The following is a 25,629-nucleotide window of genomic DNA, read 5'->3' as shown; positions in this document are numbered from 1 at the left end:
TTGCTTATAATTAGAACACTCATCAGCACCCGAGGGCTCCTAGTACGTTGGTTCAACTTGGAAGTGTGGAAGGTTAGACCAACTAGTTCTCACAGAAGGAATAATAGTATGGTGGGGTGTTAGCACAGGCTAGGCCTTGTTCTAGGTATTTTACGGACAGTATGTAACTCCGCACCTAATGACCTTCAACGCTAGGTGTCCTGACTGTCACTGCATTACTTCACACTCAGAGAGGACCTCACCTGCACAGCTCAGTGAGCAATGGTAGGTAGCCTCATCATCCCCTCTCTGTTCCTCCCTAGGTAGCCATGGTGATATTAATCTTACATTTATTGGGCTTTTGATAAATATGTTTTATAAAATAAATTACTAAATTGTTAACTTTAGTCACTTCTAAAAAGATTCTGCTTTCCAAAAAAGGAAAGAAATAAACCCAATTAAAATGGATAATATACAAAATTAAAACGGATAATGTGTATCATATGAAATAGGAGCCAAACCTCTAAAATACAATTCTGCTTGGTGCAATGGTGTACACCTTTATTTCCAACACTTGTGAGGCAGAGGCAGGTGGATCTCTGTCAGTTTGAGGCCAGCCTGGTCTACAGAGTGAGAATCTGTTTTAAAACAAACAAACAAACAAAAAATCATGAAGCTGGAAAGTCCTAAAACAATTCTGACCCTCCAGTCACAGATATGTAGCAGGAGAAATAGCAGATGGAGTTCAGGACTCTATTACTTGTGTGTATAATCTGAGTCCACACTGCAACTTCTCTCATGGGGTCACAGAAGAGTTAGGATTCTGTGCTGAGATGAATTAGAAGTAAATATTGTTGCTCTTGCAAAGGATCCTAGCACCCACATGAAGGTTCACAACCATACTTTAGAAATAGATCCAGTTCTAAAGGATTTATTTCTTTCTCCTGAACTTTGAGTGCATCATGTGGTGCACAGACATACATGCAGGCAAATACTCATACATATTAAAAGAGAAATACTTTATAAAGGAGTTGGGATTTCCAAGATCTTTTCTATCCATGATACAGTTCTGTCTTGATCTACAAGTTGGGCTGCTCCTCAAGCCCTTGACATCAGTCTTGTCTACTAAGCGCAGTGTTGTGTTTTTGAAAAAGTTAAAGCATTTTTGCTAAGAGAAAATTAAAAACCGGAATTAGAATAAGAGGTTCCAAGAAAACTCATTTGTAAAAATCTCCATGTTTCTAAAACAGTGCTCTTCAGAAAGCAGAGTGGTGTGCTTGAGGGACCCCTTGAAGCCAAGTTTGTAGGATTTACAGGAATATCCTAGACTCGAATGGGTTGTATAATAGGACAGAAGCACAAGGGGATACTAGGTTCTGGCACTGGGTCAAGTGAGATAACATGTGGGAAATGCTTTCTAACTTTGGATGGCTGACAATGCATTAACCACAGATTGGGCTATCCATTTCACAAGGAAAAATGAGGGGCTCTGTAGAGACTACCAATGATCTTCTCTATCCAAACAAACCAACACACAAAGATGAAGACTTACTGATAGGAAGCTCCAGGAGGTTTTGCTTGACCAAATATGACAACTAATTAAGAGGCATCCTATTGATGCATCTGTTGGAAGCATCCATGTAGCAGTGGTACTCCAGGGAGAAATCACCCTACTTGACCATGGGCTTCCTGTTATTTACTGGTAACTCTAGGCATTTCTTTTTGTAAAGACTGGGATAACAATACTTCTAACTATATATAAAATAGTATCTTATAAAAATAAAATCCCAATTTTCAAGTTCCACATACACCATACCCTTTGATTATTATATCATCACAAGAATCATGATTATAATATACTCATTATTGTTAATTCATTATAATAACTCTAGTACTGTAAGACTCATTTTTCAAAAGCTTAAATGTTGATCGTAGTACATAATCAGTTTTTCTGAATGATGACTATTTGGCCTGTCATGTAATAATAATTTTTAGGGACAAGGAAACAGTTAGAGAATAAGCTAAAGGAGAGAATGCTGTGTCCAAGTGTTTTCAAAATCTTTACTTAAGACCACACATGCTCTAAATTTCATTAGATGTGGGCCACAGCTGTGATCGATGCCTATGCTCCTGGGTGCAGTGAGATAGACCATCTCTGATGTAATAGTGAGACTGTAAGCTGTAGTAACTTCTGGAAAAAGCAATTTTGACATATATGAGAGCCTTAGATGTACCCATGTTTTGGCTTCATAGTTTCCTACTGGAAATCTAATACAATAATGAGTAATGGTGAGTTTAATTCTCAGATGTACTTGGTTGTTTATAGTTTCTAATAGTGAAAACTAGAAACCCCGTCAGCAGCCCTCAATGGGCTAGTCAAAGTACAACGAATTGTAAAGGCGAAATGTTGTGCTCATTTGCAGCCAGTTTCAGGGTCTGATCTAATGGATTAAAATCACCATCCTGACACTGACCAGTTGTAACTCCTGAGTTACTTTAGATAGCCAATTCTTATCCAATCTACTGAAAATGGGTGTCAGTTTGGAGTTCACAGAGCTGTTATGAGAACTACACATCACATTGGATAGAATTTGTTTGGCTAGAGGTGGGCACATAGTAAGTCTTGAAAACAGCAAGTAGAATTATTCGTATATGCTTAGTCTATTTCAGGCAGTTAGAAACTGTCTTCTAAAATTCTGATGGCATTTGACAGCTGGGCTGTTAATATCCTCACTTTGCAAGTTATGGTCCTGGCCTTGATTGCTAAGCAGCTTTACCACATTCACTCAGACGGTTGGCTTGAGAGCTGGGACTGGGGCATGGGTTGGTGACTAGATGTAAGGATTTCATGAAGGATATCCCACCTCTTATAATGTGGCATATTTTCTCTCTCTCTCTCTCTCTCTCTCTCTCTCTCTCTCTCTCTCTCTCTCTCTCTCTCTCTCTGTGTGTGTGTGTGTTTGTGTGTGTGTGTGTATGCATGCGTGTGTGAACAATAGAAATCATGTCAGACACAGACATACGTCTATGTGATATTTACAGACAGTGGCAGTTATGCATTACCAGTTTTAAAAATTAAAACCACAAATTATGTGAGATTTATGTGTAAAATTCAAAGGGACTGCACACTGGCATGATTATCTCTGTTATTGGTATTATGAATGGCTTTGAATCTGGATTCTGATACCCTCTGTCCTCTTCAATTTTTCAAAGGAAAATCAGTTCCAGTTTATGAACATCAAAATTAAAGGGAAAGGTATGAAGATAAAAGCAACCCAAAGAAGAGGTGAGGAGGCCAGGTTTTTATAGACAGGTTCCTGTTGACAGAGTCTACTAAATCCCTTGAACAACTTCATTCTGGAAATGACTCAAACTCGAAGGTTCAAAAGCAGTGTCTATGTGAACACTTACATGTACCAGAGTGGGGGCAGGTGAAGGGAAGGCAGGGACAGGTACTGGCTGAGGCTGGAGGATGACTTCAGCTGGAACTGCATCTTCTTCATCCTCACGGGGCTTCTGGTAGGCACAGCGGCCAATGTCAGCATTTTTGAAGGCGACAGGCTGTGCGAAGTCCATGGGGCTAGTCAAATAAAATCAAAATGAAAGTTGTTTTTCTTATTTTTCATTGTCTTCTTCCTGAACAATTAAATCAGTCCCCAGCTCTGACTTGAAATGGTCAGGGTAGAATTTCAGGTCTAAGTTAACGGTATTCATAGCCCCTTCCCTACTGTGGTTTTGGATAATATGGATGCTTCAAGCGACCCTCATAATGAATGAAGAGCAAACAGGCAGCAGAAATGAAAGTCACTTACACAGAGTTAATAACAAGATTCCACACACAGCCTTCGAAAGCAGGGATATTCCTGAGTGGGGAAGGCTGAAATTCAGGGGGCGCGCCCCCGACGAAGAGCTTTTTCACTTCTATGGGATGCTCCACCGTCAGGTTTTGTGTGTGTCTTCTGTCTTCATCAACTTGAACAGTGAAGATGCTGATAAAACATTTAAAGACAACAAATATCCAGTGCAGTTAGAAACGCCTTTCCCGCCACCTCTTACTCTCTGCTCCCAGAAATTAATTTTCCTATTATGCTGTCATGATTACTATTGTTGAAAAGAAGTCTAGCTGGCTTTGAACTCATTCTCTTTCTGCCTCAACCCTCTGAGAGCTAGGAGTTTGCAAGCATGTCCCAGGGCACTCTGATCTCCCGTGGCTTTCAAGACCGCCCAGATTACATGATTAGGACCTCTACTCCAAGCAACTAGCAAACACCATTGTTTCCTCGGACTTTGTCTCATGCCTTGCTCATTAACTTGGACTGAAAGTTGACTGAAACTCGGCAATCACGCAGCTGGGACACGCGTCTCTGATGCAGGTGGCAACACAGGTTTGCAACCCAATGCACATTCTGTGAGAACAGGGGCCTCGGGGCTGTATGGCAATGTCTAATCGGATAAGGATCTGTGAGTTTGGCACAGCGTGGGGTTGCATTTTGTCTGGCTCTTTACGTCCTGGTTTGTGCTAGCTATTATCTTCTTGCTAGGGGACAAACTGTCCTCCCGAGAGCTTAGATTGCAGGAATCAACAGCAAACACTTACAGTACATTTTATAAAGAATGTAGCTGCTGGCTTTTGAATTGAAGAGGCAGGCCAGAACACCAAGCTAATTGTTCCTTGCAGTGATTTTCCTCAGTGGCTGTTTCATTAATTTCCCTAATTTGCTTATGAGTGATTACTCACACACTACTAATTGAGAACTGCATACTACTTATTCACAACAATCCTTGGATCCAGGGGCAAAGAACCAAGACACGGAGTTCTAATGATGAAAACGACCGAAGGCATTTTCTATTTTTCTTTGTACAAGCAGGTTTGGAGCTTGGTTCCCAACAGTAATCACAATGCTGCTCGTCATTGTGGATGGACTGTAAATGGATTACGGAGAACTTAGCTCTTATCTGAAGATGAGATCTAAGTGCCCAGGTGCAAACTCAGCCTTAAAATGCCATATTACCTGATTTTGTTAGAAGTAGTGGGAAGAAAGAGAGGGAGGGAGGGAGGAGAGAGGGAGGGATAGAAGGGGAGGGGAGGGGGGACATCAAGGTGAGCAAGCTGGAAATAATAAATTAAGACAAGTCAGGACTTGGAACTGAGCAGTGGATCTACTTTGGTCTAATTCCAGCATAAGAAAATAGAACAAAATACACTTTGTCATGGCCCAAAATGTTCAGGGGATTAGAGGCACAAGCAAGACTTTGTTTACAGAAGGAAACTAGTGAGAACTTTGTTTTAAAAGAAGAGGCTTGGAAGAAGATGTTGGCAAAACCCAGGAGGTTCAACGTTACTGCTCAGTGTTGGACGCGAGACATCCACTCATGTCCAGGTGTGAGTGACTCACTGAGACGCACCTTCTCCCAGCCAGGGTTCTCTTGCTGAAGCCCTGTTTTTTCCTAAGGCATTGAACAGTGCTCCCAAGGATTTAGCTGGAGATTAGTGAGGGATGTCCATTGAGAGTAACTTTCTGGTCTTGATTAGAGTGTTAAGGAACTGGGGGCCCTTCTTTTTCTAAGGTAGGTTCTCCAATCATCCTGTTCTGCCTGGGGAACACAGCAACAGGCCTTACTCTGCTGAAATGCAGAAGGAATGTGAGGCTTTAGGAGGGCCAGACTGGAATTCAGTATTAATGTGGCGTCTTCCTAGCAGCGTGACCTTGGGCAAGTTATTTAATCATGCTTAGTTTCATTTTATTCATTTATAAAATGGAGATTAAAAACCCTCACTTCAAACAGTGGAATACATTAATTAAGAGATTGCCCCGAGGCTGTGGTACATAATAAGGGCAATGCTAGAAGACTACAGTTGATTTTTTTTTCTTGCATTTTACATTCGAGAAACATTAAATATAAATAATTGATTTAGTTCCTTTTCAGATAAGGGCACTAACAATGTTTCCATTCTGATGTGACAATCTGTTTTAATTTTATTATTTTTACAGATTTATTTTATTATTTAATTATTTGTATGTATGTATGTGTGTCTCTGTGTAGGTATATTCGAATATGAGTGCAGGAGCCTATGGAATCCAGAAGATGGCACTAGATGCCCAGGAGCTGGAGTTATAGATGGTTGTGAGCTATATGATATGGGTGCTGGGAACCAAACTTTGGACCTCTTACAAAAGCAGTATGTGCTCTTAACCACTGAGATATCTTTCCAGCCCCTCATTTATAACTTTTAACTGATAGGCTACTTCATGCAAAACACTATGGTAAACACGCATCCCCTATTAGTACTGTGATACGTTAGCTGATTATTTTCTTTGATAATTTCAGTGGTTGATTCTCACAGTCCCATAATTATTTTATTTCTTGTACTTTTTTCCTTACTTATTTGCAGAATGGGTCCAATAATTTTCAAGTCACCAGCAATTGTGTATGTGGAGGAAAGTATTAACTGAGTATTTGTAATTTACATGAAAAATAAAATATTTTTAATTGACATATATTGAATGCTATGGAGACAATGCTTGGAATGTCTGAATCATGGTCTCTGGAAGTCCTAACTTCTGAAAATCTCCCAAGTTGATGGTCTTTAGCCATATTCTGTACCTGTCTGTGTACCAAATGCTTTCACAGAGAACAGAATCCACTCAGGCCTTTATCCCAGTAACTCAAGGCGCTATTTCAGGCCTTAGGATTTCAAAGTTTTTATTCAGTTTGAGCTGATGTCCATGGTAGTAGTCTCCAGGGGAAAGATTAAAATCAAGGCAGTCACAGAAGGAAGGGTCCCTGAGTGCCGGGAAGTGAGATAAGCAGATGATTGATGTGGATTCATTTTTATTTTTTAAAGGAAGAGGTAGAAAAGGAGAGAATGGGGGGGGGGAGGGCTAAAAAGGAGCAAAAGGGGAGCGAACTTTTGTCTCACAACTTGCTGAAAATTTAAATAATTTAAGAATGTTACTACAGTGACCACAATATTCTGGAATTAAGGGAATGAAGTGATTGACCTAGAGCATATAAAAAGCATAAGGAGATAGCAAGTATTTCCAAATTAGTAATAGCACGCCATACTCACTGTCTAGTAATATTAAATCTTTGAAGTCTCCACTGGGTAAGAAGAAACAGCAGACCAAGAGTAGATGGAATGTTAAGGCTGGTTACAACCGGTTTTTAAACCTGGCTTTTGTTTCTGCTATGTATGCAATTGGAGGCAAATTATGTAATGTTTTCTCATTTGGGATAAAAGGACATTAATACACTTCTCACACACAGTTTAAAATGATTAAAAAACAATCAGCCTGGAATCCAACACAGTGCACTCCTTAGAATTGCTATAGGAAGCAGTACAATGTTTCCGAGTAAGATTCGTGCACTCATTAGTAATGTCTGGTTAACCAGCTTCCTGTGTTTGCTTACAGAATAGACAATGACTGTGTTTTGACCTTAGGGTGCCAAGGAGGATACCATAGTAAATGGTTCCTGTTTTGGCACAGAATTAGATAGCCACACAGTCATATGTCTAATACATCATTTCGTAACTAACAGTGAATGGCAAACCTGTTTGTTTATATGGCTAATTAACCGAGTGACCAGTTTTCAGGGATGTATTGTATACAGAGCTTAATCAAATGAAATTTGGATTGATGGCCAACAGCTGTGAAGGTGGCATAATAAAATACCCTTCTTGAAGAAACACCTGTTCAAAGGACACATTAATATAACAGGATGACACATATGGGAATTTCTAAACTCTTTCTTGAAAATAACATTCTTTTGGTAATTTTGGTCACATATATTTCCCAAATCTGTATTTGTTTGTGGAAATTATTTGAGATTTAAGGACTTGTAAAAACATCCTTCCCACAGTGAGAAAGATTAATGTTTAGCAAATGGCCTAAAATCTAGATGAGAAGACATGTGAAATTGGTGTTCTAATGTGCTCCCCAAAATTTAAGTGAGAAAATCTAGTCTGTCTTCCCCCAACACCCCAGACACCCTACAATACCTAGCTTTACATAAGTAAAAGTTCTGAGTTGTCTGAATATTGATCACTCATTTGTTTCTTAATCATGGTTTCCAAACCTTTCAGTCTAGACACAACACAGATGCTTAGTATTAATTCAGCTCACAAACAAATGCTCTGTATCACAATAACAGAGCAAACCAAGGAAGGCTTTATTATTTACTGAGAAAACAAGAAACCTCGTTAGCTACCTAAACGGTTACCTATACAAGAGGACAAATAGGAAATACAGACCTCCGATGTGTGAGAGCAGCTGCTTCTTTGGACCATTGCTGCACATTCATACTTGCTGCCCTCCCACATGCCCTCTGAGTTTTGAGGTTTCATCAGATTGGATTTCCAGTTCTCTTCTCTGCCTTTGGTTTAATAAATGGATTGCTGGTCTGGAGGTCTGAGGCCCCCAAATCTCTGGGCTTCTGTTTTCTTTTCCTCTCATCCTCCTTCTGAACTAATTGCCTCTCTGAATTGTTACATAGTATTTTGATGAGGAACACAGACGACTTTCCCAACAAAGTAAATACAAAGTGTTGTGCAGAAATGAGAGATCAGTTTATATGCTTTAAGGATGATTCCCTGGCTCTGGATTAAGGACAAGTATCCTTGGAGATCTGTAGAGAAGTGACCACTATAGATGATTACAATGGCCACCATTCTCCTTTTCTACTTTGACCCACTTCTCCCAGAAAGCCACTACAGGGCCCTGCCGCCCCTTTAGGGGAACAGACAGAGATCAAAACACACCCGTAAGAGGCTCTGTAGGTCTCATAGCTACTGTCATGCTCCATAGTATTGATGGTGACTTTCTTTCTTTCTTTCTTTCTTTCTTTCTTTCTTTCTTTCTTTCTTTCTTTCTTTCTTTCTTTCTTCCTTCCTTCCTTCCTTCCTTCCTTCCTTTCTTCCTTTCCTTCTTTCTTTCTTTCTTTCCTTCTCTCTCTCTCTCTCTCTCTCTCTCTCTCTCTCTCTCTCTCTCTCTCTAGACTTATTATGTATAGTGTTCTGCCTGCATGTATGCCTGCAGGCCAGAAGAGGGCACCAGAGCTCATTACTGATGGTTGTGAGCCACCATGTGGTTGCTGGGAACTGAACTCAGGACCTATGGAAGAGCAGCCTTTGAGCCATCCCTCCATCCCTCCAGCACCCGATGATGGGTTTCTAATCAGCTGTACTAACTAGTTTGAAATCTGAGTGAACTAGCAGCAGCCAGAGCCTGCTGGCTTGACTTGACCTATTCTATGATTATCTTATTAGAGAAAAAGCTACTTGCAAGGTGCAGGGGAGTGATTGTTCTTTATCTCTAGCTGGAGAGGATGCATCGTGTGAAGGCGGTGGGAAGAACCATACAGAAGGGAAACTTAGTAATAGAATTCCTCAGGTCCCTGCCATTGAGGTTTCCCAAACACAAAATGCAAAGAAGAGGGCATCAGTGCATTGTCACCGTTTGGAGTATGTGGTCTGTCGCACACACAGGGAGGTTCAGGCAGAGAGCTGTGCTTGAAAAGGGAGTCCACATTAGACACAGTAACAACACGTGCTCTACCCCCTCTTACCCTCTAGTTCTCTCCATGTGAACCGAATGTTCTCTCCCATCGTGAAACAGATTTGGCTCTGGCTTGATGACAATTTTCCTCATTGTTCGTGTCCCCGAGGAGAGATGCACTTCGAGACGGCCCTTGTTGAGGAATATGGCATAATAGGCCTGCAGTAAAAAAAAAAAAAAAAAAAAAAAAAAAAAGGTACTGAAGATTAAACAGGAGTTGTATCTGTGACAGCTGGAGTGGTTGATATCCTGTCACAAGCACAGAGAAGCCAGAAGAAGTCAGGTCCTGCTCTAACATTCTGCCTCACGCACTTGGAATAGGCTTTCTCACTGAAGCTGGAGCCAGGCTGGCATCTCTCGAGCCCCAGCAATAATCCCGTGTAAGAGGTTCTCATATAGCCACATCTCACTACTTATGTAGATCCTAGGGATTTGAATTCAGGTCCTTATGCTTGCACAGCAGGAGTTCTTACCCATTAAGCCATCTCCCTTGCCTCTCAATATTTACTTAAATAGAGTTGATAAGGATGTAGGAATGTCTTTTTTAAAATCCATGTTGGTTGTTGGGTAATGAGGCAGGTGGACATATTAATATCAGTTGTCTGACAAGTTGCTAATGCTCAACACAACAGCTTTGCTTACCTCTGTCCTCTAACTTACAGGACCTGTCAGGAATCAAAGGGTGTCAACAGAATCGTTCTCCTTTACACTCACAAGTGGGCAGCTAGTTTCTAGAAATGAGGTCTGACTCAATCTCATGGCATTTGAGTGTTTAGACTTTAATTTTTCTCCAAGCTGATGGAATAGATCACTGCCACAAACATGTAACTTCTCTCCCACATTTAGAAAGAAGGAAGAGATTTTTCCATCCACAAACAAGCTTGTTTTCTTCTTGTCAGTGTTACCATGGCAACCAGTATGGTTTTGATATCCGATTATGAACTCCGGGGAGCTTGGGTGCAATCCTGGTACCCAAAGCTGATGTTATATGCACTCGCTCTCCTGTGTAGTAGCAGGGTAGCTGCTGCATAGTAACCATTCTGTGCTCCACGTGTAACTGATGGTTAATGTGTTTTCCATCTGCATCACCATCCCTTCAATAATTCACTAGGTTATCTATGCAACTGTGTGTCCAGTACACAATGCACCGAAGATTAGCCCTCATCATCCCTCAATGGGGCCACCACAAGCTACTTACTCAAAAACTATTTTAACTGATTGTTTGAGATCGGAAACACATTTAGGGCAGCGCAATCAAAAATAACCTTCTGGATATTTCAACTGTTAGCTTTCACAAATAAAATGCGTCCATTTAGGCAGCACTGATTCAAACACATCTGAACAATTCAACACTGTTTCCTTTTTAAGATAACAAGTATTATATGACTTTTAAAAGCTAGATATTCATTATCATTAAATGTTTGGGGATTAAAATTTCATTTCTGAGGCATTTTTTACTTTAGTACTTACTGTACTTCTTATGTTAATTGTCTTAATCAGGAACACATTCTATTTTAAGAATTTGCCTGAAATCTGGTGATTTAATCCGTTTATTCAGTGCTAAGAAATTTGGAGCTGACAGGTGTTTAATTATTAGCAGTGGCCAAGGGGATGTGGTGAAAATCTCAGAATGTTTGGTTTGGTCCTCAATATAATCGAGTGTCATTTGCAAAAGTGAGAAAAGATTTTTATTTTTCAGGATTAGAAGATGAAGACTTGGTAGCACTCCTTTTTATATCTATTCAATGATCATTACTCACAATGAGAAGTTAAATATTACTTTTTCTTCCTCTATGTGTCAAGAAAAATATTTGAAAAAACTTTTTCAATTTTGAAAATTATGTTTATATGTGTATATTGTGTATAAGTATGAGCATGAGAGTTCAGGTGCTTGTCTAAGCCAGAAGAGGACATTAGGCTCTCTGGAACAGGAGTTATAAGTGGTGGTTATGAGCCATCCATTTGGGTCTTCTGCAAGCACAGAAGGCATTGTGAACTCGAGAGCCATCTCTCCAGCCCCTTGAGAATATTTTGTTATGACTGATGTGGTCCTCACAATATAAACGTACTTATGTAAATGCTGAATACATGTTTATGCTCTGTAGTCAAATCTACTGTAATCCACCATGCAGTTTAAGAAGCTAGCATTAGATATCCATTGATCTTCTTACTGATTGTGTCTTTCTGCTTCCACATCTCAGAGGTACCACTATTATGGGATTTATCATCCCAGGGTTTTAAAAATTATTTTTGAAGAGTCACATTTGTATTTGTAAGTAATACACTCAATGCTTCTTACAGAAACATATGCAGATGATATCACAGTGTGCCTTGGGCTTTCACTGTTAACTTAGTTCTCATCCATCCCTGTTGTCTTGTTAAATTGTAACTCATCCCTTGCGACTCGTGCTTTCTACACCATTAAGCCAAAATGCTAGTTTACTGGTCTCTTCTCCAGGTGATAAATATTTGGGTACTTTTTCCACTTATGTGCTATAAATAAGAACTGTTCCTTTGGGCTGTTTTTGTACTTGTCTCATTGTGCATCCTTGCCAGTACTGAAGTCTTTGAATGGGGTGGGATGGCTGGCTTGTAGAGTGCTTATGAGGTCCACCTTATAGAATAGATTCAAAGCAGTCACCAGAGCATCTGTATCAATTTCCTCTGTCCACAGCAGTAAGAACTGCCTTTAACAAAGGCCCTGCCAACACTTGGCATTACTATATTTCATAATGTTCAATCGTTCCAGTGGATATAAAATCTAGTGTGGACTGAAAATTCATTCCTCTCTTAGCTCAAAGCTGAGTGTTTTAAAGGTATTTTTGCATCCATTGTGCTTTCTCTTCTGTGAAATGTCTAGTTAGATATGTTCATTATTGTACATGTTTCCATTGTATCTTGGGTTCTGAAAGTTGCTTTCATGGTGTGGTTACTAGGTTTTCTGATGGTTACATTAACAATACCTTTTCAGGCAGATGATTATATTTTGTGCTTTTTGATGAATGGAAAGTTTTAATATTAATGTGATTGTACTTATGCTCTTATTTTGTTTTCTAAATCTCTTCCAGGAGATCAGAAATATCAAAAGTATCTATCTATCTATCTATCTATCTATCTATCTATCTATCTATCACCAATTTAGATCTATCTAATCTATCTATATCTATATCCATAACATATATGTGTATGTGTGTGTGTTCGTAGAGAGTGAATGAGGGAAAGAGAGGGGGAGAGGAGAGAGAGAGAGAGAGAGAGAGAGAGAGAGAGAGAGAGAGAGAGAGAGAGATTTTCATTCTATATAGCCCTGGTTGTCCTGGAACTCATGATATAGATAGACCAGGCTGGCTTCATACTCACAGAGATCTACCTGCTTCTGCCTCCTGAGTGCTAAGATTAAAGGTGTGTGCCACCATGCTTTGCTATTTTCTGCTAAAAGTTTTAAACTTACTATTCTTTCCATATTTACACTTTTAATTTTCTGGGAACTTATTTTTCAGTTGGATATGAAGTAGAAATTGTTTTATTCTTTCCTGTATAGAAACCAACTGCCTGGAATCACTCAGGGAAAGCCTACTGTTTTCCTAATGATCTTGGATGCTACCTATTTGTAAATGTCATTGTATTTATACTTGGATCTATCCAGTCTTCTCTGTTCTATACTACCAGGACAGAATTTTCCAAGAATGAAAGCATTACTACTGTCTAAATCTCTGACTCAGAAGGAACAATTTCCGGTACAGGGGCTCTACCACCATGCTCTTCCATTTCAGGAATTTGGGTGGATTTTGATTTTTGTTATAAAATAAAATACCTAATATGCTCTGGTTTGCAAGAAAGATAAGATGGTATTCTTACGGAAATTAAATCTGTACATCATATTAGGGAGAATTGACATATTTTAATAATGAGTTTTTCTCTCCTAACAAGATGAATGTGTGCAATCATTGAGGATGACTTTAATGGCTTTCAATAAAACTTTGCAGTTTTCTCATCTATGACTAACCTGCTGTGTTTATTTTCAAGCTCACAGTTCCTCTTGTTATCTAGCTGCTTGTTCTTCTGTTGCTGCAGCTGAGAGATTGATGCATAGGAAGTAGCCTTCTTTTCCTAGGTCCTCATTTTACAGCATGTCACATGTCTTGTGATGGTCTTCCATCAGGACCACTAATCATCATCTTCTTACAGATAGAATATTTCTTCCTCTTAGTTCACTAAGTGTTTTTTTTTTTAAATCATGAATGTTGTTAAATTTTACCTAATGTTTTTCTTAAATCTATTATGACAGTTTTATGTTTTTTTAAATTTTAAGATATTAGATTATAATGGCATTCTTTAATTTTCATTATGTATTTGTTCATTTTGTGAATGTGTTTGTGGACATGTGGGGGCCACATAACTGCCATGGCATGAGGCATGTAGCAAGAGTCAGAGGACAACTCTTGGGAGCTGGTTCTCTTCTTCCAGCATATGGACCCTAGGAATCAAGCTCATCCAGCAACAAGGGCCTTAGCCCACTGGACCACCTCTCCAGCCTCTCTGTGCATTCTTGAGATTCTCAAAGTTCTGTAGTGCTTGCTCCTCTTACCTACTCTTTTGTTGTAGGCTTAATTATGCTTTAGAGAAAGAAATTAAGATTTTATTGCCTACTAATGATTACTCAATATTAAAATCTAACAATTTAAAAGGCCTCCAATTAAGGCCTGGGAGACTGCTTAATTAGTAAAGCACTCACTTTGCAAGCACAAGGACTTCAGTTCAATCCCTAGCACCCATATTTAAAAATCTATCCAGGTATAGTGGCACATGCCTGTGATTCTAGCACTGGGGAGGTGGATACAGGCAGATTCCTTGGGCTTGCAGGCCAGACAGCCTCGCCTTCTTGGTGAGTTATAGGCCATGCACATGACATACACCTGTGCACACACACACACACATCCCTCCCTACAAACATGTATACATGTACAAACATCTAATAAAAATGACACCATCTCATTTGTAAAGGTGTTTTCATATTCATAGATATATTTGTAAAATAGTTTGTTTATTCACTTGATCATCCCTGACTTGGTAATAGCTATGACTCTTCTCACTGAGAATAATCCGTCCTGGTTAAACAAGATGATAGTCAAAATGAATACTTCAATTCTAAACTATAAAACCAACTCAATAGTGTTATTTAAGGCAGGCACTTCGCCAACTGATCATGTCCACTGAGTATCTCCCTACCCCCTAAAGGTACTATTTAAAAACAAGGGGAAAATGCCTTAGGTGTGAGCTGTGAAGGTACCTGTCCAGTTTGCCTCCGTTTCCTCCTGGGTGGTGTTGGTGCCCCTCCACTTCCCAAGAGAATGAGTCCAGACTCATTCTTCGTACTGAAGGACAGATTGATTTCCGTTCCGACATCAATGGGCGCAGGGGCAAGCTCCACGAAACCAGGCTTGGGGAAGCTCACTGTGTAAACATTCTGCAGGACAAACCAGAGAAATCATTAGAGATGAGGAGCTAAATTCTCCACACTGCCTCCTTCCTCAATGCGGTCAACATGATTACAAAAACAGTGCAATGTTAGGGAGCATGAAAATCCATAGTCACATTGAGAGCTTAACAGCAGTTGGAGAAAATAATGTTTCCAATACAATTAATCTTAAACAGTTCTGCTTAAAATTTAAAAAGTGTGGCTTCTGTTTTAAATATATAACTCTAGACATAAAATGTGGAAGAATATTGGTAGACAACATTTTCTTTTGGCTTAAATCTAACTTACTGTCTTTCTTAAATCTCTTGGCTATGTAGTATCAATTAATATTTTATGTCTTAAAGATGGGTGTGACCATGGCTTCTATCTACATTTTTCCTCATGATGAGCCCATGGGAAAGGAAAATATTCATCAATATCAAGAGTACAAATATTCTCTAGAATAGTTTCTAGTGTTTATTATTAAATGAATAAACCTAATTATTAAAAATAAATGAATCTAATATTTCATGTCTGTTTTTTCCAAAATAATATCAATGTTTTGTGGCTAATCATAGAATTCATATACCCATATTTCAGAGACTAACCACAGTGCAAAACAGAGAAAGTGACCTACTTCTCAAAGCTATGCAGAAAGCATGTAGTCTTCTATACGTCATCTGCACCTTCACTTTATCCTTCACAACCGTGTCCTCTTTTCCATTCTTTTTATATTTAGACTGAATTTCATCTTTACTTTTTTTTAGATGTTATTTTTTTTTAAATTAAGTTGGGGGGGGCAGTGGGGTAGGGTGGTGGTGGTTGTGTGCATGAATGTAGTGCCCACAGAGGCCAGAAGAGGACTTTGGGTCTACCTCAAGTTGGCATTAGAGGCAATTGTGAGCCTCAGGCAATTCTTCTGCAAGAGCAGTAGAGGTCCTTAACCATTGAGCTTTCTCTCCAGTCCTGCAACATCTCTTTTCAAATATGTAGATTATTCTGCCAGTAAATGAAGTTCATCATCACTTTTTTATTTTTTATTTTTTGAGACAGGGTTTCTCTGTGTAACAGCCCTAGCTGTCCTGTAACTCTCTCTGTAGACCAGGCTGGCTTTGAACACACAGAGATTGGCCTGCCTCTTCCTCCCAAGTGCTAGGATTAAAGGTGCATGCTACCACACCTGGTTTATCATCGCTTTTAATAGTTGGAGGAATTCTACTGTCTGAGAGTCCTGGCATTTATTTCAGCAAGGCCGTGCCATTGGACATTTAAGGTGCCTACAATATTGATATTTTAATGTCTTGGATTTTTCTGGAATAAAAGCAAAAAATAATATCCCTTTCATGTGGGCTATCCCCACTCTCAGCACCCCTGAACAGGATTCCAAATCCAGTAAAATGGTACAGGAGTTGGTAAAATGTATAATCTACTTTCTATTCTGATTTTCAAATTTCACAATTTTAGACAGTTCAGAGAAAACTACCATGCAGACTTTTCAATATTTATGTATAGCAAAATGCTGTCTTTTATTTTAGCCAAATAATTCCCTATTTTGGAATGCCTTTACATAGGCATCTTTACATTACATAGAATGCCTTTCCATTGTGCACCCAGGCTGTTCAGTTCATTGCTCTGGACAGCTTTCCACTCTCACATATACATCTTTTGAGTGCAGATGAGAGTTAGACTGAAGAGTTTACCGAAGTTTTTTCTCTAAGAAGTGGACCCTTAGAGTATTAGTCCTTTCAGTATTTCTCCTTAGGTTTGGAGTGGGAGTCTACGGCCACTTCACACAGAGCCTGCAGTGATGCACAACAAAGAGCCAGACAGGTCTGTCCCAATCTTGGAAAGCTTCTGGAAGGCAAATCCACTCTTTTCTCGTTTCCCTGTCTCCTCTTCATTTCACTGAACTCCACTTGAGGGACTCAAAATGATCCAAATTGGAGGACACAGCCGAAATGAACAGTTATAGCCGAGTGGGTAATTAAAAATTTGTGTTTGAGAGATTCAACGTTTTCTTATTTTAAAATCTCATCACTATAGAATTTCCAGAAAATTCTTGTTACTAATGTGTGGTCATCTTTAGCTATGCTACAGATATTTTAAAAGAAGGAAGTGATGCTTTGGGTCATTCTCACATTGACTGGTCAGAATTGAAGAGTCACTACTGAGCACTTGTCCCCAGGCTGCACTAGCAACAAAGAAGAGGTTCTGAGATAGGAGGGATTTTTTACATTCCTATCACAAGAGTCTTTGCAGAGATGCTGCACACTGGTAAGATGGTAGATGGGGTTGCCGTCTGTGTAAACTACTAACATAGCCTAGAAAAAGGTCATCAAGCTGTATGATGTGCAAAGATGAAATGAATTTAGGGAAGATGACAAAAAATGAGAAAAAAATGTTATTAAAAAAGAAGAAAGACCTAACCAGAAGAGCTATTCATATTAAATATATATGCCATACATTCAAGTACTACACAATTTGGAAAACGGCACACAATTTTGGTTCTTCATAACACTATTTCCATCACGGTGCTTTATAGAATGCTCTGTCTTACTCTGTCATTCATGCATAACTAAGAAAAGATCCGTACAAAAACTAAAACATATTAACAAAGGAACAATTCTAGCAAAAGCACTCACGTTAAGTAAATGAAGTACGATATGAATATGCTATAGAACCTTTAGAAATGAACCAACCTCTAGCGCACAGCCTTTGGTAACACCAACATAATCGGGGCTGCTGAGTATATTGTACGGAGTCCTTGAAATCTCAATGTCTTTGAGGCAGCCGGAATATTTCCTCACATTTACTTCTGGCCTATTGAGTAGTCAAATGGAGAGCAAAAGCAATAGCATTAGACTGATGACAGTGCAGTCTCTGAGCGCTGGAAGGAAGCCATGTGGAGCAAACACACACACACACACACACACACACACACACACACACACACACAGAGGCAGGTGCATGTCTATCAAAGTGCACATGCACACACTTGCCCTCCACAAACTGTGCTGACTGTTATGTGGTAGTTGGGTTGAGTGGATGTTGACATCACCCTGGATACAGAATTCTGATACCATTTTTCTCTCCAAGAGAAGCTTCACTCACAGCATTTCAATATGAGGCCCAGGAATCAACTGACTTATGAATGCTTCATGTGCATAATGAAATAAGTGCTTCTAAAGAGCAGATAATTGTGTGGGCAGAATAATTCAATTGTTTTCAAAAAGCTCTTAAAAATCTTGCTCAAAATTTAGGAAAAATATTTGGAAATGTTTATTTGAAATATTCTTGAAGCTAGAGAGAAGTGTGCGTGTGGGTACTGTGTGTGTGTGCCTGTGTTTGTGTGTGCACATATGAGGTGTGTGAGAGAATGTATGTGAAGAGTGTGTATATGTGTGTACATCTGTATGTGTGTGTGAGAGTGTATATTTGTGTGTATATATGCTTGGGTGTGTATGTGTGTGAAAATGTGTATGTGTGTTCATGTTCAAGTGAGTATGTGTGTGAGTGTGTATGTATGTGTATGTGTACATGTGCGTGTGTGTGTGTATTGTGTGCATGTGTGTGAGAGAGTGCATATATGTGTTGTGTGTGTGTGCATGTGTGTGCACGTGTGTGCCATAACAAAATAAGGCAACCTAATGGGAAACAGTCAGTTCTTCTAATTTGGTCAATGTCTTCAACACCCAAACCACACTTGGATGCTTGCTTTCTGCTCACTACTTCCAATGACACTGCAAGAATGATAATAGATTAGACATTAATTAGATATTAACTCCTGGCCTTTGACTCTTACATGCTGCTCTGATGTATTATCTGATATTGACCAAGTGATCTGGTTTCTCTGGGAGTCCATATTTGTACGTGTAAGTAGGCATGGTGACGATGGCATCAGTGACAGTGTTTTCAATGACTGAACTCTGGATGTACTGAAGAGCACGGCACATCTACATGCATAGTTCACACACACTGACAGGACGTGCCTGGTGATGACATCTCTTGAGTCTATGACAGCAGGGATTTCTCTGATGGTGCATAAGCTCTGTTCTACACTGCCCAGTGCAGGAGTTTACTAGTTCCCAGGCATCTGTAACTTCCAGTGTAGTTTGTGCCAAGGAGGAGCTGAGTGTGTGTGTGTGTGTGTGTGTGTGTGTGTGTGTGTGTGTTTGTATGCATGTGTGTGTGTGTGTTAAAGTTAAATGCTCACAGTGGCTAGTAGCTGCTACATTGAACAATATCAAAATATAGGGGTAAAATTGTAATTTTTCATTATGCAGTGTTGATGAACATCTGGAAAGTGTCCAATCCGCACCAATATTGTACTTGATAGGCTAATGATTAATTCTCCTCTCATCGTCCCTTGATGCCAAGTTTCTCGTTTTCATCTTTATAAAAGACACATGGCATGAGGAAAAACAGGTGGGAAAGCAAATTAGACCCTGGCAGTCTGTACCAGGTGATTTATTTCTTGTCAAGTATTTGTTCTCTTCTCCACTTCCACCTCCGTCTCTCTGGAACTTCTTTATTTCCTTTGATCATTTTCTCTGGTGCCCAAGGTCTCTTCCTTCTGTTCCTTCAGTCAGTAATTATGAAGAACATTGCCAGCCTGGGGTTCGGGGTGGGGGGAGGGATCTTACTTATCATTGTGTACAAAGTGAAGGGGATGGCGGATTTCATTTGCGGTGCTCACTTGCTTCTGAATTGTGCTTTAGAGGTGGACAGATCTATCACAATTTTGGGGGTTGGGGGAGTTGTGTGAATAAAGCACTCCAACAAGTTTATTGCTTCATGGAAATACTAAGATCCTTTACAAAGTGTAATGATTTAGCAAGTTCAACATTATGAAAGCCTCAGGGATGAATCATGGTACAGTGATTTGCTCTCCTAGGGGGACCGCAGGTCTCTTTCCTTAGGCGCACCACTCATGCACAAAACTGCCAGGCTACACAGTGCTGTCCTGGAGGTTTATTTATCTGTATTTCCACTGAATGCTCAGTCTTTGCCTTTTACCCATCTCTGCAAACAGGGCATGACTAGTCTCAGAATAATGCAATGAAAAAAAAAATAACTTGTTTTTATTTTTCCCACCGTCTATGTCTTCTAGTCTCTGATATTAAAATCTGGTCTTGGTTTTAAACATTTCCTGGATCACTTCAGCTTCATTATCTCCTGGTTCAGAATTCTGGCAGAATTAGGCTCCGAAATGCCAAAACTCCTTTGGCTTTGTCCAGGGTCAGCCAGCCCAGCCAGCCACATCTCCAGGATTTGATCAGCCACTTACAAGATTGCTAATTCTTACTAATATCTGCCTGCAGGGAAGGATGCAAAGGCTGCTAAAAAGCTATGGAGAGATCGTCTTTAAACCTCTCCATTCTTAACTCAAATTTTTGTTTGAAGTTTAGTATCTTCAGAAGTGTTTTTCCTTTGGCTCCCTAGATACTTTTATATATGGCAATAAGAAAGCAGCTTTGACAAGAGGTGTAGTGGCCACGTGAATGCATAGTTGCAGGTCTGCAAAAAGCAAGAAGGCAGTGCTAAGCATTCAGTAGCACGGGTGGCTTGCTGAGCAAACAGCACAGTGCCAGGGAGGCCGGACTCTAAGGTTCTGCTTCAGAAGCCATCTTAACATGGGTCCCCAGAATTAGACTGTGCTCATAAACTTGACTGACCAGCTGCCCTTTACGTATGTCCTGCCGGCCACCAGAAGGTCCTGTGCCAAGTGTTTGAATAAGTAAGCAGTGAAATTCCCTTAGGGCTGGTGACACAACAGACGTTGTAACCCGACTGATGGTGGGCAAGCAGCCGCCTCCTTGAAAAGTGCAGGGAAGCATGAGCACTCTTGCAGCACGCATTATTTGCTCATGACATCTACCGTGGAAGCAATTGCATTGGTGTTGCTCTGCTTCTGCACCGCTGCTGTCCCCACAAAGCCACACTGCCCCAGCCATGCACTTGAAGAAGGCATGCATAAAATTTAAATTTTACCTTGCTTTCATACTAAGTCAAAGGGAAGAGAAAAAAAAAACCAATTTACTTATAATTGCATTTCCATTTAGTAAAACAACTAACCTTAATAATACATCTTGTTAAAAAAAACCCATCTCATAGAAAGGAATATTTAAAAAGGAAAGGACATAGAATAGACAAATGTCTTTGATGGAAGTGAAACCAGAATTCAGAGATGGCCACTCCCTAAACATCATCTCTTAGACATTTTTATTTTGGAATACTATTTCAGAGTTCTTATTTTTATTGACATATTATATGAGAAAGTGCACCAACATGGTATTTATGAATAGCTTATAAATATTGACTCCCAAGAAGCACAAGCTTATTAATATATGTGAAAATAATTTGTTTACCACATCACCATACAGGGTTTCTGACTGTGGAGAAAAGCAGGTGAATGAATGAATACTTTGTCAATCACAAATATGCATATAGAGATTATTTTGAAATAGTAGGCCATGCTACACAAGTATTATAATTTAAATTGCTGAATAGAGAAAGTAACATTTCAGTGATCAAGATTCAGAACATAGTTTCCAAAAATACACCCAAGATACAAACCATTCTCAATGAAGTTAATTCATGGTGTGTTTGTGGGTGTTTCTGATAATAAAAATCATTACTAGACTAAGTGAACTATTTTTAGGGAGTTTAACTCATTATGAATATAATTAGTAATTTTTCAAGGTAAATCTTGGGTTTAAATAAGTCCTGTATCACCAGTGTTTGGTATGCTGCCTAGCACATAGTAGGTATTCAGCAATCTTGTGTTGAATGCTTGTTTAACAAAGGAACTACTAAGTGATAACTACATCACTATTTAAATCATTTTGATGTGTAGTGATTTTATGACTTGATACTTCAGAATTATATTTCTAACAAATAAATATACTGATACATAAAATATGTATGTGTGTGTGTGTGTGTGTGTGTGTGTGTGTGTGTGCACTCATGACCTATACCATGAAGCTTATCAATATACACTATGAAAGACTGGCAAATAGACAATTGCCTGGTCTAGGAGTAGATTTTTGGGAAAAACAACTTCAGTTGATGTGAAACTGACATCAAAAATTGAGACTAAGGTTCCTCTGTTCAGGGACCTGTTCATGGGAAATAGTGAGCTAACTGCTCCCCAATCCCCACCATGATTTCCAATGATAGCATTCTAATGTAGTATTTTTATTGAGTAGAAACAACTTTATAGGATTTTCAAAACCTTTATAAACCATCAACAAGAAGCCAAAAACCAAAGTTGGAAAAGCCTCAAAACATGGTACTCTGAGAGAGTCATAAGTACCCCCAGATTAACCAGGTCAATTCATTCCATTTTAATCAGATTCAGTGAACATATAGTATATACTAGATACTCTATGGGATTCGTTTCTCATGTTTTATATTAAGCTGTAAATTAACTTTATACCACATGGACTACTTTCTGACTTTTTAGTCCCTGTTTTTGAACTAACTGAACTATGAGCTAAAGATGTCTCTTTATCCTGCTCACTACAGAGCATATGAGAAATTCCTAAAATATGTTGGAACAGGCATGTGAATAACGAATGTCATTTAGTACTGGATACGTGGGACAGCTCCACGATGCTATTGTGGTGCTAATGCTTAGCAATAACATAGATTATGCTCCCAGCATCCTGAACACTGACTAATTTTCTGCACAATGTCAGAATGCCATTCTCTCTAGTGATTGTGCACTGAGAACAGCAATTACAAGACTCACATTCAACTTGGGCTTCCACCTTTAATTACTTTCATAATTCTTTTCAGCAAGTGTATATAAGAGAAATAGCAATTCCAATTTATCTCTTCAACAAAGACGTCAAATCAACCCCCCGTTTCCAAATCCTTGTGTTGTTCTTACATACAACATGATTTTTTTTGACTAGTCCTTTCTATAGCTAAAGGTTATATGACATTGCCATTGTAATTAAACTTCACAACTCTAGCGACACAATGGCCATTTAATTAAAACCTTCACTTTAAATACACACTAGATTACCTCAAGTTCCTCAGAGTTGGCAGGCCACCAAAATATATTTTGTCATCGGCTTTCAAGTCAAGACCAAAGTTGTTTCCAGAAGATGATGTGGCTACATTCTCCTCCTGATTAGTATCGATGTCTACAATCGATATGTTGGCTGTAACGGAGATAGGAATTTTCCATTTAATTAGTGCAAGGTCCACCATACCTATGTTCTTGCTGACAACTGGAGATATATTCTGTCTAAATTCTGAATAGACAGACATTGGTGTTCTCTCAGCATGTGTACTATGTATATAACTAATGCATAACAATAGCATAAATATGGTACATTATTGGAACATTCACACCAAGAATGGAAATAATGGCTTCCACACAATGAAAGCAAATCAGTGGAGACAAAAGAAAGCAGTTTAGATGGCTGTCAACAAACCACTTGACATGGTTTTTCATACTAAGGAAAATTAGTATTGTGTTTGCAGGACTATCGAACTAGAAATTGGATAACTAGAAATGTTTCAACTCTTGGCCGCTTCCTGGGAATTTCAGCCTCTTCAGAACTACTGAGGTTTCTGTTCATTTGAAAAGTATTACTTTCTTGTAAAAAACCATAGCACATGCCAGTGGAGAAACGGGAATGCTTGGTTCCATGAGTTGCTGAGACCCACATCTAATGTAAACACATTTTAGACTGGGAGGCTGTGTCATGAATGATGTGCTATCCTTATTCTTTATTGCTTCTCTTAGATGTCAGAGGATTTTCTCATGTGGAGAAGACTAGAATGTAGACAAAGAGAAGGAAGAGGAAATAACTCACATCCTTGCTGAGGCTGCATTGTTTAGAAAACAAATGGGAATTCTTACACCATCGGTTTTCCTCACTCATTTCTAAGGGTCAGGCTAGGCTCCTTCTGAATGATATGCTTCTTTGGCATGCTATACACTTAGCTTAGACCTAACATTCAAGTGCTTCATATGTTGTTGGTCCTTGATATATAGTGAAACATCAATTCATTCATGTGGCATGTTTTGCTTCCTGGTGGAGGATCTGAATTAGTGTGGGTTTGGAAATGGGCATTTAAACCAATTAGTTAGAAGGAAATCTCTGTTAGCAATGTTAATTTCTTGGATGTCCCTGGTTCAAATACACATGATGTACACTATATCAAACAGTGTTAAAGATATATCTTAAGGCTTGGCTGCCCAGATCTTTTAGTATGCCAATGTACTCTGCAGTGTGCCAACAGAGGCTCACAGGTGAGGCACTACTCAAATTTGTTTGACATCAGGATTATTTTAGTCTCTCCATTCATCATCATTTAGAATTGAGATTCTTTGGAAAACAAAACAAAAAAAAATAGCAAAAGTAAAAACTTCCATTGTAGTCTACAGTGCTACTCAAAATATATCTTCAATAAAATCAAATACCCTCAGCATATAAAAATGACTCAAATCAAATACCTCTAAACCTATTAATACCACAAAACTCAAACTCATCTACCTACCTATCTGTCTATGTATGTATGTATGTGTGTGTGTGTGTATGTATGTATGTGTGTGTGTGTGTATGTATGTATGTATGTATGAATCTATCTATCTATCTATCTATCTATCTATCTATCTATCTATCTATCTATCATCTACCTATCATGGAAACAGGCTCTCAGTATATAGTTCTGACTGATCTGGAGCTTGCTATTCAGACCAGGCTGGCCTTGTACTCCCAGGAATATACCTGCCTCTGCCTCCTGAGTGCCTGAATTAAGTGCATGTACCACTATACCTAGGAAAAGCCCACTTTTGTAAAAAGCCAAAAATAAAACTAGTAAACCACCCTAAAGGAATAATTGTCCCATTAAGATATATTTAACAAATCAATATTCAGAATTTTAATTAATTCCATACATTTCATATATTTAATTACTTTTACACATATAATTAGCTCTATATACACACACCTCTTAGATTAGTCTGGTAGCCAAAGAAAATAGGTTTATGAAATTATTTTTAAGACTGTCATACATTTTTTTAAAATCCAGATCACAAAGGCGGCTTTATATGGCACTGTTCACTGGAACATGAAACTTGTCTCTTTCTGGAGACTTGGAGGATATTTTCATGCTGTTCATGAAATGGGATTCTGCCTCTGTCTCCAACAAGCCAGTGATTGGATATCCCTCCTTATCGGTGGGAGTGTCTATGCAGTTTTAGAAGCCGTTCTCGGAGTAAAGAACATCAGCAAAATTCAAGTGAAACTCACCAGCCCCAGAGCTACCTTTGATGAAGATACAGGCTGGCATGGTTTTACTGTCTTGACAGCAGGGCTTTCCTGAAGCTGTTAAGAGCACCAGGGATGAAGACGATCTTGGTGGATTGTGTTATGCTTGCCATAATTTTTTTCTTGGTAGAACACCAAAATAGCTACCCCCACACACATTCAAGATTTGGTAGGTTTAGCCATCCATTTTATGAGTCAGCAGAGGAAAGAGGGTGGTACCACATAAAACACACCGAGCGAGGGCTTAGCATGTCATTTTAGAGTCCTCTGTGTGTTGTGATGCATTGCTTCTACCTTGGTAATCCTTTTCTTCTCCAAATTCAACAGAAACCTAAGTAGCTATTCT

At 39.1% G+C, this 25,629-nt stretch overlaps 1 protein-coding gene across 8 annotated transcripts in view; it reads right to left on the bottom strand.

Moving 5' to 3' along the window:
* Lama2 (laminin subunit alpha 2) overlaps positions 1 to 25,629 on the bottom strand; it is a 573,571-nt gene that overhangs the window by 16,095 nt on the left and 531,847 nt on the right. For 6 of the 8 annotated variants that reach the window (XM_028877376.1, XM_028877370.2, XM_037200377.1 and 3 more), the window contains 7 exons: positions 23,024 to 23,162; positions 20,983 to 20,994; positions 17,691 to 17,811; positions 14,824 to 15,000; positions 9,547 to 9,695; positions 3,792 to 3,968; positions 3,391 to 3,559 (listed from right to left, as the gene is read on the bottom strand). In XM_028877376.1, coding sequence (XP_028733209.1) covers positions 3,391 to 3,559; positions 3,792 to 3,968; positions 9,547 to 9,695; positions 14,824 to 15,000; positions 17,691 to 17,811; positions 20,983 to 20,994; positions 23,024 to 23,162 — 944 coding nt within the window. The remainder of the gene's footprint in view (positions 1 to 3,390; positions 3,560 to 3,791; positions 3,969 to 9,546; positions 9,696 to 14,823; positions 15,001 to 17,690; positions 17,812 to 20,982; positions 20,995 to 23,023; positions 23,163 to 25,629) is intronic. The other 2 variants (XM_028877371.2, XM_028877377.2) reach the window with 1 other exon arrangement.

Source organism: Peromyscus leucopus, chromosome 8a (genome assembly GCF_004664715.2).
Source record: "Peromyscus leucopus breed LL Stock chromosome 8a, UCI_PerLeu_2.1, whole genome shotgun sequence".
NCBI classification, from domain to species: domain Eukaryota; kingdom Metazoa; phylum Chordata; class Mammalia; order Rodentia; family Cricetidae; genus Peromyscus; species Peromyscus leucopus.
Note: the sequence above shows the minus strand (reverse complement) of the source record. Positions and strands in the feature narration are given on the sequence as shown.